Source organism: Linepithema humile, chromosome 3 (genome assembly GCF_040581485.1).
Source record: "Linepithema humile isolate Giens D197 chromosome 3, Lhum_UNIL_v1.0, whole genome shotgun sequence".
Taxonomy (NCBI): Eukaryota; Metazoa; Arthropoda; class Insecta; order Hymenoptera; family Formicidae; genus Linepithema; species Linepithema humile.
Window position 1 is genome coordinate 2278700 of NC_090130.1, and position 20407 is coordinate 2299106.

At 39.8% G+C, this 20407-nt stretch overlaps 1 protein-coding gene across 15 annotated transcripts in view; it reads left to right on the top strand.

The window, feature by feature from the left end:
* Ca-beta (Ca2+-channel-protein-beta-subunit) overlaps positions 1-20001 on the top strand; it is an 85734-nt gene extending 65733 nt beyond the window's left edge. For 8 of the 15 annotated variants that reach the window (XM_067351488.1, XM_067351486.1, XM_067351491.1 and 5 more), the window contains 9 exons: positions 1197-1313; positions 2819-2938; positions 3038-3248; positions 4033-4130; positions 5338-5474; positions 5811-5976; positions 6113-6482; positions 7235-7267; positions 10837-20001. In XM_067351488.1, the coding sequence (XP_067207589.1) occupies positions 1197-1313; positions 2819-2938; positions 3038-3248; positions 4033-4130; positions 5338-5474; positions 5811-5976; positions 6113-6482; positions 7235-7267; positions 10837-11018 (1434 nt within the window). In that variant the 3' untranslated portion in view covers positions 11019-20001. Of the gene's footprint in view, positions 1-1196; positions 1314-2818; positions 2939-3037; positions 3249-4032; positions 4131-5337; positions 5475-5810; positions 5977-6112; positions 6483-7234; positions 7268-8060; positions 8140-8848; positions 9129-10836 lie in introns of those variants that run through there. The other 7 variants (XM_067351490.1, XM_067351493.1, XM_012374133.2 and 4 more) reach the window with 5 other exon arrangements.
* The last annotated feature ends 406 nt before the right edge of the window (positions 20002-20407 follow it).

Sequence of the window (20407 nt, forward strand, 5' to 3'; positions counted from 1 at the left end):
TTTTACACGATCGCTGCTTGAGAAGTGATAGTTCAAGCGAGTTAAGAGAATTGATCAACATCAAACAAAAATGTTTATTTATTACGTTATTTTTAATCTAAAATAATTCTTTTGTTGTCATTATTATTATTAAAGTGAAAATAACTTTTGATAAAAAGAATTTATGAAAAAAATATTTCTAACAACTACATTAAATAAAGAGTATGATTTATTTCTAATCTTATTTCGAAAGAAATTGGAAAAGAGCAACTCTGACAAGTGTTCAGAAAATGCTCCCGCAAAAGAAAATACTTTTAAGGTTTCACTCTTTTATAAGGATTTGCTTTGCAACCAAAAAGAAATTATTTGCAGATGAATTTTGTATACTCAATATATAAATATATTTATATCTTCTGCTGTGTTATCTTAAATCGTAATTTTAAATTTATTGAAACAACAGAAGATCGCTCTGACTTTTCGATCCTATTAATACGCCTAATCGAATTCTGGCCTCAATTTCTTGTTTGCGACTACGAACATCGAGCGCGTAGGTCTTCCTATTCGATCGATTCATTTAATTTTAACAGGAACTAATTAACGCTTGCTAGACTGATTTCCTTTGTTACAAGGTAATCTACGTCGATGCTTGTAGGGCGTGATAGACGTAATGAACTGCGTCGTAGGGCACTTTATCATTCACGGTCTTGCGGACAAAGTCACAGTTAGTATTACATGGTTACACAGAATAGATAAATGTTGCTTAAATATACTGCTTTCAAGAGGTGAAACTTCCCTTGAAACTACTCGCTATTTGAAAGATTAATATAGGAAACAAGTTGTGGATGATATTTTTGCAAAACTTTATATCGCGGTTATTCAACACATGTATTTGTTTGGAATATTTTGTTCACGCCATTCGATTCGCCTCGAAATGCCGCATATGCTGTAGTAGAGATAAATCAATGTTGGAAATTTCTTGGGTCTGTTCCTTGAATAACATTATCTGTCTCGACGAGAAACCTTCGTGATCGCGTGCCGAAGATTGTGAAAAGCTGTAAAGCGACACTTATAAATGTTGTTGCAAACGGCTTTTAATTTACCATAAATGCAGAAATTATCGATACCCAAATAAATAGCAAATGTTTTATACTTTGTAAAACTTGATGATTTTATGCGAAATTTCCTGCAGATTTAATGAATGACTTGTCTGATTTCAGGGCTCGGCGGACTCGAACTACTCGCAGCCGAGCTCAGATCTCTCGCTGGACGAGGAGAAGGAGAGCTTGCGACGCGAGAAGGAGAGGCAGGCCCTCAATCAACTCGAAAAAGCCAGAGTAAGTCATTGATTCCACGCGCGTTCCAATTTGCTGAGAGAAAATGCTCTCACAGCTCCGCGTCGGTTTTTTTTTCCGCGCGCATTGGATTGCCGCCTATCGATCGAGCCGATGTCTCATCATCGTCGCCGTATTTCATCGCCACGTCATAAACACCCTGAATTTGCATGAGAAGCGACGGAACTGGATGCCGTCTGTAACGGAAGCGAAGGAAAAAAAGAAAGAACGTAGCTCGGCAAAGTGCCAATCAGAACTTAGCGTAACTTCTTTTTGCGCACTTGTATTTTGAGCTGTGAAGATAAATAAATGAAAAAATATGAAATCAACCCATATATATATATATATATATATGTGTGTGTGTGTATGTGTGTGTATATATATATATATATATATAGGATCTGTACGCGTGCTATGCCTTTAAATGCGGCAATGATATCGCGTTCACGTAGCATTCTGGGAATGAAATATGCGCAGCATTTCTTGAACTATTTTACTTTATCAAAAAATTACATTTTGTTTATCAATTTCTTAAAGCGAAACTCGCAAGCAATGTTTGCTAAAAAAATACCTATAAGATTTTTAATTACAAAATGGTTGAATATTGTAGGATATTCTTTATTGATTAGCCATGATGCTTCCTGCTTCGCAGTTCCCTCGCGACTGTCTCTTCCTTGATTTGCGTTTTATATTACAATATTTGTATGTAGTACATCTTGTGTTATAAATCTGACATCTGTAAATATGCAGATGGCGAAATTGATTCGTGACGATTTTCGCTTGCACTAGATTACGTAACAAAGAATCAAATAACAGGCACAAGTGAAGTTATGAAATATATAGCACGACATCAAATACAAGGATCTGATCGACTCAGTCTTCTTCGGCTTAGCGGTGAACGGATATTGATTGGAAGACGACCTTCGAGGGATAGCTCGTCGCAATAAAAACGAAAAAAATTCTCCATCGCCGCAATACTCTTTTATTCTTTATTGAAGCGACGGTGTTGTCACTGGCAATGCGTCCACGCATAAGCTGACAATGTGTCGATCGGCCGTGAAGCTTCGTCGCCGGCTTGCGGCCGGCTTTTATTTTCCACTCCGTACACGCGATATAGTTGTCCGTGTTTGTGTACACATCGTGATATAGGAGTTGCACCGTGACCCGATAGAAAAGTCGATAAGACGGAACGATGATACGTAAGCACGGTGGTACGCGACGACACCGCGCTTGTCAACGGTGTTGATAATCATAGCTTAGATTTCTTACTGCGGCAAAGCAATAGCGCATTATGAATCTTTCCGATGTGCTAATATTTTGATCAAATCGGTTTATTTCAATCGGAGTGTTGAATATCACTTTACTATAATGCTATATTAAATCATTGTTTAAAAATTAAAATTTATATCTTAATCGATATAAATCGGAATATGTACACGGCGACTGATTGAGCGGATAAGTGTGCGACGATTGCGACATGCTTATGGAATTTTCAAATGACATTTCAGTCGAAGCCGGTAGCGTTTGCAGTGCGGACCAACGTGAGCTATGACGGATCCGTCGACGATGACTCACCCGTCCACGGCTCAGCCGTCAGCTTTGACGTCCGCGACTTTCTTCACATCAAGGTGCGTTTTTCGTTTTGTCGATTTCTTTTTTACCGTACATTTTCTAAAACTTTTCTAACTTGTCAAATCGTGCTCTCTCTCTCTCTCTTTCTCCCTTAGGAGAAGTACGACAACAATTGGTGGATCGGCAGGCTCGTGAAAGAGAACTGCGACGTGGGTTTCATCCCGTCACCGGTGAAGCTGGAGGCCTTGAGGCTGCAGGCGAGCGCGGCACGTGGCACGAAGGGCCTCTATTCGACGCGAGGAGGGTCTTCAGGGAACCTTGGCGAGAGTGGTATGCCCTCACGTGGTTCCACACCACCTACGCCAGGTATCCTAGCACGTCCTTCTTTCTATCCCCACCCTCTCCGAAATTCACGGTGTACCCAACTCGGTTTATCTGATCGGGTACTTTCTCAGCTTGATCCACGAGAGTGACTTACAGGCGGACGGATCTTTACCACAGGCCGGTCGTAAAAAAAAACGTGACGAATAAAATTCGCTTGAGATCCTAAGTATCCTACTACTTCAGACACGCAAACACCAGCTTCCAGTGCTTATATTGCTCCGAAACACTTTAGATCGAAGCAACTTCTGTGCGAGCCGCGAGAGAAAAAAAAAAAAACTACTCACGTAAACCATAACGTGTGATATTACAACATTTTCTAGCACATATGGAATTTGATATCACAGCAATTTATTAAATCGACAATAAATAACAATTTTTTCTCTCTCTCTCTCTCTCTCTTGCGGTTTACACGGAGATGCGAGCTTCATTTTTGCTCTCATGCGATTAAAATTGTTCACTACTGTCCCTCGCTTACACACACGCTCTATTTAGTTTCCATTTCATTACTAATGTCATTAAGGTAAGTCACCGTATTCGTGCCACTCATCAGCAGACACGCGATTTTTAGTATGTACTGCTGTAGCTAGCTGCTGAATTTTCAATAGCCGCTGCTATAAGCATAAATTAGTGAATTATATTTAGGCTGCATATCACAGCTATATCAGTTAAATGCTTCTTGATAGCTTCTTTAAGAGAAAGAGGGACTCGTCGATCGCACGCGATTCAGACAAGATTTCGAGTAACGTCGAATTTGTTCTTTCGACAGGTGACGACAGCGACAGCGTCGGGAACGTGCGGCCCGGCAAAGCGACCCTGACAACCCCACCTGCTAAGGAAAAGCGGAAGAACTTCTTCAAGAAGCCGGTAAACGCTCGGCGAGCTCCGCTGTCCGCGAATAACTAATGCACTATGCACATCTTGCCACTTTTTGAGCTTTCACACTTGAGTTAGGCTGTACGCACATGAACTGGCGTGATGTCCAACGATGTGTCGTGCGTAATAATAGATACTGGGAGGTCTTCAGATTTAAAAAGTCTGAACATTCATCAATTTTAAGATTAAATGTTCCGATGTGCTAATTGTCGCTTGGAATAGCTTATTTAATCATTCTTTCATGATTAAGACACAGCTGCATTTAGTTGACGCATGATGCATTAGCTTTTTTCACACTAGTTAAGCGTACAGACAATGTTTAGCCTGTCTATATGCTAAATCGACTTTGCGACTCTAGGCTCCGTCTATATTGAAACGATTTAACTCGGGTTTCTGGTCAAATTAAACAAGATATTTTACCAACTTTGTGTTGAGTCACTTTGTCGACTGTCGTAGAGAAAATAATGGAAATAACGTTGACAAAAATTCTGTAGCTATATAGTTTCGTATGGACGTTGCCTAAAATGCCAAATTTACCAGTCGAAAAAATATTATGATTCTTTTCGAAAATGCAAGTAGAATTATTTTAATAAATATGCAACTTTCTAGAGACGCGTGCATATTGGATTAAGTAACTTTTATTAAAATTTCCGCGATTCCATCTCACGAAACTTTGTCTTCATAGCAAGATAAATACATAATTATTGTAACGTGCCAATACACGCACGAAACTCTGGAAACGACTGGTAAATACTGTCATTCATTTAACACATTTCTCACCAACGTTTTCGCCGCCACCACAGCGTTTGTCCAGCGATCATCTCCATTCGGGGCCGCGTGTCGCGGTGAAAATCATTCACCGCCATAGGATAGAAACCTAGACGAAACGATTAGTCCGTAGGAAATCGTTAATACCTTAATAGCTCGATATCGTAGTTACTAACATGCTGCTTGGCCAAAGTACCTTCGGTGCTTGAAGAGGATGTCTCACGGGCGTTCGCACGTTCAGGGAAGGACTTTGGCCGTGCAGGAGGTCGCATGTGTCAAGTCGACGTGGCCATTAACTGATTTCAATGTTTCAATGTTGCATACCGTGCTCACACGCAGTCCTACGTAAGTGAGACTATCCTGGGGCCGATATACCGGCGAACGGGACTCGTCTCGATTGGCTGGGTTGATCGTTTGCTCGGATTTTCAGGAGACGACGACCCCCTACGACGTGGTGCCCTCCATGAGGCCCGTGGTGCTGGTCGGGCCGTCGCTCAAGGGTTATCAGGTGACGGACATGATGCAGAAGGCGCTCTTCGATTTTCTCAAGCATCGCTTCGAAGGCAGGTCCGTCTTGAGGGATATCAGCAGTTATCTTAAATAGGCTGAAGTTTTTTCTTCTTTTGAAATTGACGAGAAAAAATAGATAGCTATTAATGTTAACGAGGTTGACCCTCTTTTTGGCATCACCGAAGCAAAACGAATATTATTTATCATTAATTCTATTCCTGTGTGCGCATACATAGCTATATATAAATCTCTTTTAGCTTATAATACGCGTAATATACAATTTCTATAACACATTGTGTATATTAAATGTACTGTAAATACTGAAAAGTTAATACTCTTTTAATATTTCTTATATTTTTTATTTATATATATATATATCTATTATGATTGTAGGATTATTATCACGAGGGTAATGGCCGATATTTCGTTAGCAAAGAGATCCTTGCTGAACAATCCAACTAAAAGAGCGATCATGGAGAGGTCGACTAGCAGGAGTAGTTGTTTAGCGGAAGTTCAGCAAGAGATCGAAAGGATTTTCGAACTTGCACGGACTCTTCAGGTGTGTGAAAGAGATATATTTCAAAATAACATTTTATTTTTACTTATCACATATTTATTTTAATGCATACGAGTCTTGTTAGAAATAATTGAAATAAATTAATCCATTTTGAATAAAGCTTAACACGCACTTCCAGCTAGTTGTTTTGGACTGCGACACCATAAACCATCCGTCGCAGTTGGCGAAGACCAGTTTGGCGCCCACGATCGTGTACTTGAAGATCTCTTCGCCAAAGGTTCTGCAAAGGCTGATCAAGACCCGTGGAAAGTCGCAGATACGTCACCTTAACGTACAAATGGTGGCCGCGGAAAAACTGGCGCAATGTCCGCCAGAAATGTTCGATGTCATCCTTGACGAAAATCAGTTAGAGGAGGCATGCGAACACGTGGCCGAGTATTTAGAAGCGTACTGGAGGGCGACGCATCCGCCGGACTTTTCCACGGTGCCGCGCGCCGTGCCTGCGCCTGATGCATCGGCAGATACGTACACGCAACGCGTGCCATCAGGTATCACGATTAATCGATATCATTGATTATTAATCAATTTTACGAATCTCTTCAAAAATTCTTAGACTCGCAAATATTTCGCACGCTCAACTAAACGAAGCAATCAACCGCTGGTTAATTGTTCGATAATTCATGACATACAAGATTCAATGCGAAATATTTGCGTGTTGAGGACACGTTAAATACAAAGAATTTCAAGTCAAGGATATTTTTGTTTTACACGAACAATAGAGATTTTGAAACAGTGTAAAGATTTTAAATAGCACGGGATTAGAGTATCGGTACTCGAGAGCCAATACTTCGGCCATTCGTAATTGTTTTGTAGAAACCGTCCAAGACTCTGAGTCTTCTACCGCGAGACAATGTAAGAGATCGACGATGATTTACGGCGACATATCGTTTTTGGCAGCGACACCGTCATACAATCGTAAGTCGACGCGTAACACATCGGTTGACGTCTTTGGCACTGCCGACCGGAAGTCGGATCTGTCTACGAACGTATTTGACAATGCTCGGAATTAACTAGAGACCGAAATATTGGCTTCGAGAAAATTGCCATCATATTGCTCAGAGTAACTCAAAAAAAGTAACGTTAAAATTCTAAACTTTTATCATTCAGATTTTGCATAATCCGTTCTTGCCTTGACTGCCTCAAAATGTTCTCCTCAACCCCGCTCGCGTTTTTTAGCCCACTCAAAATTTAACGAGACCCAACTTTACTAACACTCGACACTTTCTTCTTGCTCTCTCAGGTGCCCCTCATGAGCCTTATTACCATCGAAGAGGTAATCTAACATTTTCCTTGAACACATATATATGTATCTCTCTCTCTCTCTTTCTCTGTATACTCTTTACATTCATCTTTATCTAGCAATGTGGAGCGCTAGTTGCATGAATATACTTTAGAAAGTAGAATTTCATTCTCAAAAATCCACTAGTAACTGCATCTTGAGATAATTACTCGTAGCATCCTATCGGAATATATAATTGTTGTGAGATCTATGTATGTACTGCATTATTGATATATTTTGCATTTAGGAATTTTTGTTGTCTTCCTGTAGCATGGTATTAAAATTCAATTGCACAAGATATAATAATTTTTTTTCGCAATTTTTTAATCAATATTCCAGAATGCTGCATTCGCTAAAAAAAGCTGTGTAACATTTTCCTACATTTTATATTATTTTTTTAGCGTATATTTTTTTATTATTTATTATATGTATATATAGATTATTTTGTTTATTGAATGTAGTACAATTTAAATGTCAGTGCATGCATTTATGCACCTTTTACACAAATGATTATAACGGTGGAAAATTTTTGTAATGCACGCACGTTACATGGATTCTGATGTTATTTATAATTTTCTTTTCAATTCATGTGCAATTATATATCGATCGACGACTCATAGCGGATCTATCAATCAGAATACTACTTAACAGTCTTCCAACTTGGCATTTCATCTTATTCATCTGTTGAGGAGGCAACGCTGACGATCAAAGTTGCCTTTACATTTATCGCATATTCATTTATCATTGAATCGACATCATCTTATCCTGACGTTATATTTCTTTTCAGCGGCAATGTACGGATCGAACGTACGGGTCGATACGAACTTGTATCCAGTGCAGTAAGACGAGGCGCGTTTGTCTTCCCCGTTAGTGCGAACAATTCTTTCGTTTCTATTTGTAATCGCTCTCCCAATCCCTTCCGTACAATCACCGAAACGTTTTTCTCCCCATATCTCACACATTTAATCATTTAAACATGCTTATCTTATTTAATTGCAACTTACTTCGTGCACGCTGCTCTATTTATTATCAATCACGAGTGGATTTCTTGTCTGAAAAAATTTCAACAAACCGATTTACGATACATCTCCTCAAATAAAATAATTTTTCAATATTTAGCATTCCAATAACACTTTTCTTTTTACAAATATCGAACACGATACAAAATCTAGCAATTTTGTCAAGTGTTAAATGTTGTGAATTATTATTTTTTTTTTATTGTATTTTGTGCAAATTTTAAATATTCAAAGGAAGAAGTTACAAAATCCACGCGTGTTTCCAAGCTGCGCTAAATTAATGCAAAAAAAAAAAACAACCGCGTAATCGTGCGAAGCAGAAAACCAATGATACAAATGTACATCCCGTTTGATTTCTCTTTTACATATTTTCTCCGCAAATATTCATATTCATCATCAATCTCTCTGTACCACATTGCGGTTTAGAATATTGGGCAAACCAATCTGCGAAAGCAATTTTGCCCGCGAGAGTGCCGCGTAGGGCACGCGCAGATCGTCGGCCCTAATGTCATCAGCAACGAGCTCTGACTCCGATGTTCTCTTTGTTTACGTGTGAAAGTGGAGGCGGTGGCTGCCACGGGAGTCATCCGAAAACACAGCCCGTCCAACTATGGTCGCGGTGACCAAGAGACCAAGACGAAACACTCGAGTTAAGAAGGCCCGAGCGCGGGACGTGCCTGTCCGTTGTGCGGCCGTTACTACTTCTTCCTTCATCGCGGATGCGATTTTATACGGCATAGACCGGCCAAATTGTACGCTCCGCCCGACCTGTGAATATTAATTCCGGTTGTGGATGCGATTGAGAGAATTAGAGACTGTGTAATAGGGATACCTTTGTAAGAGCGCGTAGTAAGTACAGATGGGTTTGGTGCATGGGCCCGGAAACACGGAACCGACCCGATTTTATCTCTCTCAAACAGAGAAAATGATTTATGCTCCCCTATTTATCTTTACGCAGTGGGGTAATTACGGATTTGCCGGGCAGAGAGTAGTCAAGGATTTTCACGAATAGAAGACACCAATTATGAGTTTTAATCTCGCACCCGCTTTATTTCAAAATTTATTCACGAATGCAATATTATGGATATAAGGCCGTTCAATTCAAACTGCGCAATCGTCTCTGTTCAACAATTTTTTTAAGCCATATTTAAGTAAGTTTAACCGTGAAAAAAGATTTCGAGATTGTCGGACATATTTTTCGAATATAACTTATTATATTTTATATCAGCTTCTATAATATTTTAAAGATAAGTATTAGAATTATTAAAATTTTTTCATTACTGCCAATTGGTGTAATTACGCCACTGTTATCCAGCTCCATTTTTTATCTACATTATTTCGATTTAGAATTTATTTCGACTGAACTTCTGCTCACGAGATGCTTTCCATTTAGTTGCACATTAATTAATGCTTTCTCAGAATTAATATAGTTAATATTATTATTTATTATTTAGACGAATATTATTTTTGCATACAATTAAAAAAATTTTGTAAATCATAAATAATATTGTCGGTATTATTTGATTAATAGTTTTCTATTTATTAAACTATAAAATGTGACATTTTTGATCGTTTGAAAGTATATAACTATCAAATTCGAAGCTAAATATCACGCATAGATGTATAAAATAATTTCACGCATATTTCTCTGTGATCTTTTCTTCAATATTAATACTAATCGAACTTATTTGACGCGTCACGATCAGAAGTCTAGCCCTTTTGTTTCTGCCTTCATCCCTGTTTTTACTTGATATGTTTCGCAAGCCCTTCACCAACCCTTCTCACATAGAATAGGACTATAGAATAGAAATTATCTAACGATAGAGAGAGATTAACGATTTAGCCGCGTGAGTCGAGAGGATAGAAGTTATGAAGGGTTTCTTCACCCTCGTCGTGGATCATACACGATTAATCGTCTCACGAGATTCATGTCCGAGGTTTGCAACGACGAGTACACTCTTCTACTTCTCGATTTCTGCGCATTTGCGCAACGGTAATTTGAACGTCGGAGTCTTTGCGACGTACTTCCTTTTTTTATTTGGTTTTTTTTCGCTTAGAGCCTGCATGGATTAGGTAACGTGAGATGTTGGAATGAGTTGGCTGGAATAATCTGATTCACTTGTTGTTTTTAACGATAACCACTTTGCGACCCGAATGGCATTCCGTAGGGTAGTGCTTGAACGATATGTATATAGACAGCTTTTTGCAATCTTGAACTTTTTTCGTACGCAATTAATTATTTCTTGTCAGAAAATTCGACTTTATTCAGAAAAGATTAAGAACAGCATTAAACATTTGTAATTTTGCAATTCAATATTCTATTACATGCCTTTAAATAATCTAAAGGAATATCTATAACAGTTGTCTCTTTTCTTTGAAAACGTATCAGCAATAAATTACAATACATTACTGTCAATAAAATAGCGGTTGATTTATTCAATAACTATCAGAACAATTAATATACAATAAAGTGACACAAATCGCTTGAGCAAGACACCCAAGTGTTCCATGAACTGCAATGTAATTTCTTTCTTTTATTGAATCCAGGAGCCGGTTACGGCGCTGGAGATGTCAGCGGCGGAACGAGAAGATCGCGGTTGGAGCGGATGGATCGCGATCGGGGTGATCGCATAGATCACGATTACGGCGAGGAGGAACACGGGGTCGATTACGGTAGTGCCTCGAGACGTCGTCAGCAGCAGGACTCGCGTGCTCTTAATGCTATTTAGGAGCTGGGGCCCCGGGGCCTGTCGCTTCAGCGCTGTCCCCACCTGCGCACCACCGCCCTTTAGCGGGCTCGCCTCCCGGTAACGCTACCGAACGCTAGGATGTGCGCAACGCTACCTCGCGATAAGATCGCTGCGCTCTGTTAGTGGGGCTGTTTCCTGTCGCGCTATTCTACGCTAAATGAAAGAAAGAGAGGAGAGTAAAAAGTAAAGCACAGAAATGCAGATCGGCTGACACGAGTATAAAATCAGTGAGTATAAAAGACGCTACCATATATCGATTCTATCCGGACCCGCACCTCGACCTTGAAACCGTTGACGGTTTATCTCCGCGTACCTGTTCAACCTGGAGAACCTCGCTATCAATACGTTACCATTTGCCAGCAGCGTGCACGCTAGTTTCCGGAAAAAACGTTCTGCGCTTGCATTTTTATTCGCCGCGCTCTAAAGAGGAAGTATAAAAATTGTATATATACATGTGTATTATATCAGATTTTATTATGCTGTTCAATTAGAGAATACGATTCAGTTGCTCTAACTGTTTGGAGAATTTTTCAACATGCTCACATGCGTGCATTCTTATCTTCCGAAAGCCCTTGCACCGTTATGAAGTTCGTTGCTACTACTATTTATTCCTTTACGCCGTCGGGTATCTCGATAACGTTCGCGATCAATTTACTTGTGTATAATTATCTTTCGCTAATGACAAATCAACAAGAACGGTTTTTTGACGATAAAATATCGAAAACTTTTTCTTCTTCTTCTTCTTCTTCTGCTACCAACCACCAGCGGCGTGCACGTGTGGTTATCAAAACACCTTCACTCCGACAACCGACTCACTTATCGTCGAATTAACGTGATACCCAAAATCAAAATCACCGTTCTTGGAAATTGCCGAACGAGTTCCATCAGCGCGTCACCTAATTCCACATGATTCGCACATGTCACCCTATCTAGAAACATATCTTCACCTTCGTGTACATTCGCGTCCCGCTTCGCCAATCGATATCTCAATTAACGTCACGAGCGCGTATCACTCTGACGATGTCATCACCCGCGACTGCGGAGTTATGCCACTCGCTCGATCATACCGGACCACCGAACAATCCACACGCACAAACATCATCGAAATGTACTTGTCCGATGACGTACGTACGCTACTCTTAAGAGCTCCGCCGTACTATATCGAGAGAACATGTCAACCGCTCATCATAACGATTACCTATGCCAAACGTCAATTGCTCACCGTAATGACTCCTGAATCACGACGGGATGCACGTTACTTGGCATCCTCGCGAGGCCATCTTTTATGCTATTTTGTACGAAGAATAACATTGAATAATTCTCTTAAAAAAGAAAACACACATACCGGTGCTCCTCGTTAAATGCGTTATTCAAAGTCGTGCGCGTGTTAAACCAGACCGACCTTACATATTCTTCATGCGAGAGAAATATTGCAAAACTTACTCTCGAATCTTTCCACAGATCCCCGGATGCGATCGCAAGCAAATGGCACGAAAAATTCTTTCAGTCTCGCCATATTCAGTGTATTAAACTAACGGTTGGCAGTCCACCGAAATTAATTATTGTCAAACAAACATCTTCACACGTACATTTTGACACATCCGTATTTTTCGAGGGGGATCCTATTTCTGGACACACACGCATATCCTCGTGTGCGAAATCTCGAAAGTGTCATGATAAGGACAAATTTTTTTCAATATTCATATACGATTTTTTAATTGTCGAAAAAAAAAAAAAAAGTTTATCACGAATGCTTAAGGCTGGTTCGAGCGTAGTTTAACGGTCGTTTTGCCAAAACGATCTTCCTAACAGGGAGCTCTGGTTGAATCGAGACGATCTTCCAGTGTCCTTGTCCATCGCAGGACGAATCCCGTTCGCGGAATCAGCTCGACGACACTAGTAGACGCGCGAGATAATCGCGTGGGACGAGGAGACTAAGACAGAAAGTGCACTCGTAAAAGAGTGAAGAGAGCCCTGGGGCCTTAATCCCTGCACACCGACTCCTCCCAGGCCCCAAAACCCGACCTTTATGTCGAACAGCGATCGGCGATCGATCTCTTGTGATCGCGAAAAGAAAAAAAAAAAAGAAACCGAGATTTGACTTCTATCCTAGATGCAAAGAGCATTTGACTTCTATTCTAGAATTTAATTGCATAGGAGATAATAATGACGATTAATTATAATTGATGAAATTTAACGTTTATCTAGAGACGTGATTTACGATCGGTATAATTGTTAGCAGCTAATTGCGCCCGCAACCGAACACGAAGAAGCTTTAAACGAGACTTCGCAGTTGATCATAGAGATCTCAATTCGATCGTCGATCGTGGCGGCGGATGTAGCCACCATAACTTTACTGATCGCTGAGGAGCGATCTGCGATCGACACGACTTCGCAATCTCGAATTTGATCGTAGAAAATTGAAAACCGTCATCAGTCGCGATGACGGGCGTAGCTGAAGCGACTTAACGATCAACGTAGTGATACTTACCATCTCTCCGATCACGTAATTAATTAGACAGACCAATGTAGAGAGACCGAGGCGTTTTTTGGGGGAGTGTATAATTTATGAAGCACCGATGCACCGACAGCGCGTGGCTCGAAATCGGAAGATGTCGGTGCACTGAATCCATTGAAAGTTTTTTCGATTTTGATCGTCGACGATCTATCGCGCCGCTATGATGTGTTTATACGATTTATTAGAGCTATGCAAAAAATTAAAAAAAAAAAAAAAGTATACACTGATACACATACGTTACGCATCAAGGGGAAACGCTTTGTGTACATAGTATACATATATACATAAATTGTACACTCAAGTGACAACTCCATCTGTACAACTCGACAACTTTTAATCGAGATAAGAGAAAATTAAGAGAGATAACTGTTCAGCGGAGATGTGGATAAAAATTACTTAGCTCTTTCGTGGATGTAATGATAGACTGAAACTTACAGATATAATCTGAATTTTATCGTAATAGTTATATGTAACTAAATTTAATTATTATACAACTAAATTTTTCAGCTTATGATTGATGAAAAGGCTCGATATTATCGATCGCTTCAACTAACACGTTAAATTCGCTTCTCAAACGTCTGGCTGGAATTATTCCAATAAATTAAATTTTTCTTCAACGTGGCAAAAACATCTTCTGCGTATTTTTATTCACATTTTCCACCACAACGGCGTTATGTAAATACTGTAAGAAGCCTTTAACGAGTGCCGTTCAAGTATTCACACGGCGTTGCTACGCTGCGTATAATGCGGATCGGCATTCAGCTGAAAGATACTTGTAATTAGATCTTCGATTTGTTTTTACGTTGAAAATTATAACGTTATAATGAAAAAGTATTTATCGCGTCACGGGAAGCTCTTAGTATTGTGACATGCTCATCGCAATTCTCTGTCGATTCCAGCGCGTGGAGGAATCCGACCGACTGTGGTAAAAAAAAAAAAAAAAAAAATGGTGAAAGAAGATCGATCGTGTCGATCTATTTTGCAGACACACGTACGCGAAACATTTCCCGCTTAGGATGATACGATTATCCCCCCCTCCCGCCCCGGAGAAGTAAACGTAACATTTGACGAGAATAAAATTTACGAAGATCTTAAGGCGTTCTCGCGGCCAAGTAGCTCGGAATAGATTACGGCCATCGGCGTAAGTCATCACTTAGGATTATTAATCGGGAACTTTTCCTATATATACGTACGCGGTGGCTATGTGCGAATGCCGCGCTTTTGATTAGCGGTGTCCTACATTGTGTATGTCGCTATATGAACTAGCATAAACTAGGCGCGGGTAATCTCGAGTTTGCTTTTTTATACGTTTTTCCGAGTCAGTCTGTTCGCCGATTCTTTCGCGAGTCGGGCAACAGCTGTCAGCTATTCTCTTTTTGGGGGAGAGAGCATTGTCGAAAGTATCAAAGCGATCATCTAGCGCGTCGAGGAGTTACTCACGTACACTCTTTTTTCACTCTAGACGCCGCAGTTCACGGCGCACGAGTACACTTCGATATACATTTTTTGCGATTGATTCTCGATGCATTTATGAGAATTACGAAATATCGTATTGTGATTGGAATTCATACAGATCACCCTGTTTGTTTCATTGTTCGCTATTTAAACATTAGATAGGCATGTATGATTGGCAAGGAATGTAACGTTCGAAAACTGATTTTTATGATTGAATAATAATATGTAACTCTTCTTTAATTGGTACCTATTTGCCGCATATTTTTTATAAACGTATAAATTTATTAGAAAAAAATAAAGAAATTAAATTTTTCTTCAATTATATCGAGACTGAATTAATCGGAACATTGATTTCTCAGTATAAAAGATTAATTTTTTTTCTTTGGGAGGCTTTGCAATCGATGATCGGTACCAATTAAGGACACGTCTCTTGGAGGAAGCGTGTCGCGAAGCACAATTGATTTGCGCGCGCTACGGTTACATTTGTTTATCTCTTTTATAATATTTAGATAGACATATATTTATACGAATATCCGTCTCTCTCTCTGGAGAAGTTCGGAGCTTCGCATGAGATTTCGTGCCGACGCGAATTATCGCGCCAATATTTGCTTATCAGTGTTGAGGATGTAAATTTTATCTTAGGGAGAAGTTTTGTAAAATGAGATATAGATATAAATATCTAACGTCGTGCGTTCGAATAAGGAAATCGAGAGCAGTGGAAGTTCCGTTCTTCAGCAAATCGATCGATTGAAAATCATCGCTGTCATCTCGACATAAGGTTTCCGTAATACATTTCGACACATCCCGAGGTGATTTCGCGCGCGACACATTTTGAGACGATTAGTCACGAGGTCCTTTCGCAGCCCAGACTTGTACATAAGTTTCGTCATGATCGCTGTGAATCCATATAGACATTCACGTTGTTTTTGCTTCCGTGCGACAATTTCGTTTCCCGCGTTTGACTCGCATTGAAAAGCCATTTGAAATTGCGAGTGAACGTGTTCTCGGTATTAAAGAATTTGCTTAATCTTCAAATGTATGCTAATAAACGAATAGCAATGATTTAATAGATAAGGAACTTCCAAACATCTGCATTTGCTTTAAAAACGACTACATGATATTAATATATTAATTCCTTAATGTTAAAATTTGATTTATATTTCTTGTGACTTTCTTTCGGACATTCTTGTCCTTTTTCTGACATAGTTAGAATAAATTTGCAAATTGTTACAAGATAATCTTACTGGAAATAAATTTAAAACATTCTGAATAAAATATGAATTCAACATTTTTTAATAAAATGCTAATGTACTAATATTATAGTAAAATTTAGTAATACAATTTCTTTGCAGATCGAGACTATCGCTCGATACGTTGTGCTTGTACGATTGATTGATTATTTGTAGACTACAGGGAGATCCCAGGAAAGCTGTACGTTATAGTTGTTCAAGCTTTATCTTACAATATCTTTTCATTGTGTCGAGATGAACGTTTTTATATAATATTTTATAACTTTTCAGGATAAGCAGCGATAGAGATTCACACGCTCATACATATATTGATCCCTATACATATACACATACACATTGGGAGACGTTCCTTTAGAGGAAATATCTAATCCGATATTTCAGTTTGAGACTTACGAGTTAGCGATTTCGGCTCATCCATTACTTTCAGCATCCTTGATAATATTTGATCTACGTAGCGCAAATTCAGTATGTAGCTTGATGGAAGCAAACCTAAAATATCCACATTCTTTGATCACAAGTGCGTAGATCGACGTTCGTAGTTTTTCGCGTGTATTGTACGATCGACTGGAAACCTCGTTGGAATGAAAAGTCGCGTCGTCGAATTTTGGAATAGATCGAGCTCTTCGGAAAACACCGCTACGAAATATCAATCGTGAAACGTGCTTTCACATTTATATGTGAAATGAGCTTGCAGCATCCTTTGCGACAAACAGCCTGTTTTCAATTAATTTACGTCAAGCATTGTACGGATTATCCATGGATGCGTGAACGAAATCCATAATTTTTTTCGAGATTCGGCGACTCGATCAGTACCGACTTTGTACAGAGTACATACATTTACGTATAGAGAGCCCCGTCGTCTAGGCATTATGCTAGATAAGAAGCTTTGACTTAGTCGAGAACGATCATAGGCGAGGCGAAACACTGAAAGTCGAATTGGGAACATACGAATTTTCTGAAGACTAAAACGACTCTATCGAGTATCGACGTTAGGTGAAAAGGGAGGCGAAGGCGAGGATGAACCCTTCGGCGTTGTGCGAACTTGTTGTATGAACTGTGCGCGTATAGGGCGCGAACTGACCTGATAATTGTATGGGATTTGGTTCGTTGGCTCGCACTGTGTGCACGTAATAATATAATTATTCGCTTAGAGTTGATTCCGGCGTCGCATCGACGGCGGTCTCCAATCGTACGCGCTCGATGCGTCCGCCCGCGAAGTTTTGGATACATATATTTATTTGTTGGAACGGCAAAGAGAGTTTAACGATTGATTGATTGATTATATTGATAAAACGATGATTACTTGTACGACTAAGTATTTTGTCGCACCGTGTGCACGCGGATTCGTAAGGCGTATAGGCATAAATGATTTGTAAGACGGTGGGAATATAAGATGCGACTTTTGGCTTTGACAATATAATCGGAGCGAAAAAAATCTCGAAGCTACTCGCGGATCTAATTTGACTTTATACGATGTGCGCAGAGAGTGTGTAAAGTTTTAGCGAATTCACGGAATCGTCGACGACGATCGCCCCGATTGTCGGAAACGATGGATTGTCAAGAAAAAAAAAAAAAAAAAAAAAAACGATCGAGAGACCTCTTCGAGACGACGGATTATTTCTGTTGTTAGATTATCGCGCGCGAAGGCAACTCTTGATTGCTTATTATTTTATTAATCTCGTAGCGCGAATTTGTAAAATACTTCTAGTCTCGAGTATCGCAAGCAACGGTGATTAAAGAAAAACAAGATTACATTAGATAAACGATTGCAAATTTTTAAGTACTCTTTAAGGTAGGATAAAACTTGATCGGCGCGATGATTGTTGTGAATTTTTATTCGTCGCTTCGCAGCTTGCAATGCTAATGCGCCGTGTCGTCGACGACGATTTCCCTCGTTCGTCCCATCGAACGTGTTCACTGAATGCAACCCTATATGGTTGGAAGGTCCAAACGAGGATTGAGCACAGGCCTTAGGTGCCCTCGCGACCGAAGACGACGCGAGGATGACGTTCGGCCGATGCGAATCCCCTCGGTATGCTTAAAATACTGCGAAATGCCTGTTCTTGTATCAAGCCTTAAGGCTTTCGCAATAATATTGTTGGCGGTATAATGCGGTTTCGAAAGTATATCTGTATAGCGAAGAGAGGAAGATTGCGGTAAGATTGCGATGGCGTGATGTATCGGCCCGAATTGATGTTCTCCATGTTTTCTTAAATAAATTCGCGTTGCAAGATGATTTAATTGCAACAAATAAATTTTATTTGTTAATAATAATAATTTAAGATATTCTAATTACACGCTCACACATTATTGATTTATAATGCTTTAGGAACGTATAAGAAAATGCAGTATAGCATTCTTTTACAAATTCATATTAATTAGCAGTCAAATTATAAACAAAAAAAGCAAAGCAATTTTCAAAATGAACGTTATTAGCAATGCAAAACTATAACTTGTTCCGTGTAAATAAGTGTTCTTGTAGAATACAAATTTTCGATGCGTGCATCGCGAGAGACAATTTGTCAATTCAGGCCGATTAGCGCTTGTGCGAGGATCAGATGCAATTCTGTCGCGTGTGTAGGAATCGTGTCAAAGGAATGATAGACTTCGTGCACGCGCGAGCGTCCTCGATAATTCCTTTTCGTGGCTGGTTCGTCGGATCAAAGATTTTCTCTGTATATTATCTATATTACTATCACACAAATCGCGCAGTCGGTGTCGCCCACTGACGAACACGCAAAAAAAAATGTTTCAACACATGGCAAAACGCTCCATGTGATTCATTCGTTTTCCTTGAGAAGAGAACTTTATTTCACTATTGTTGCACCGATAACGAAGAAAGCGACGGAGATTGTGAGAGAAAGAGAAATAGAATATTTGTAAGCTATTGCGTTGGATTTTTGTGTCCACCACATTGCTACTATCCGATTATCTAATTATAACGATCGCAAGGGTGGATGTAAAGCAGATCGAGAAGAGAGAAGAGAGAGAAAGAGAGGGAGAGTATGCGTGCGTGCCTGAGCGAGCGAACGAGCAAATGAGAGAAACACAGCTTATGTATAAATGCGTACAGTTGTTCGGAGACGGAATTGAGATGTCTTAGTTAACGAGATATTGTAAATTGTTCTATAGCAAACGAAAAGCGCTACGGCCGTTGCAGCGCGCTCCTAGAGAGTCCTCGGGCAAACGGCGGCGGCGAAGGACATCCCGCTCCCTATCCGAACATCGAAATCGGAAGCTCGTTTCCGAGCGTTTCGGTGACTTTCGAGGGACGAGATGCTCTGATCGTTTCGATGTTGATATGTCAATGCTGTGATGTTATCCTCTGAAACTTAAACATGAAAGAAGTATATTCCCAGGACCTCCCCGACACCTTACTTACTCCGTTCCCCTCCCGTTTTTCCCGGAAAGATCCTGCAACAGGACGGACCTCTCCCCTTGAGAAACCAAATATTTCTATTATTGTAATTCCGCATAGCCCATAAAATAACTAGATTTTAATCGTATTTAATGTAAAGATTATTATTGTTACATCTCAGTGATTCTCTCCTTCGCCAGTGGCGTCTCGGAGAGATGAAACGCGAAAGAGAGAAACAGAAGGAAAGAATGCGCGCGAGAACGAATCGCGACTGCGTCGCCATCGTGGACGGCCGATCGATTCTCTCCCGCATGTCACTGGTGCCCGAATTCCTACATTTGTCGCATTTGTAAATAAAATTTTTATCATCACATGACACCACACGACGTGTTCTATTGTTTGATAGACGCAGATTTTCCCTGACTAACCGAGAAACTATTTTGAAATTGAGTATTCGACAAGCATGTACGAACAGATATGCATATATCACATGGAAAAAATATTTAATCAGATAAAAATTTTTATCGTAAAAAAAAATATATAACTATGTATTGTTGATAGGAATGTGTTATTATAAGAGCGAATAAGTTTATATAACTCCACTAATGACTTCTTCGGCGAACGATACTGAAGTGCAACGAGGACAGAGTTCATATATGATTTATGTTTTCGTTTTTGCTATCGCTTGTGCAACGACGACGCCTACAGCGTCTCGAGTGTGGCTTTGTGTCTCTTTCTAACTATGTGTCGCGTCTCCTTGATCTCGTAACTCTTTGCGTCCTGCGCG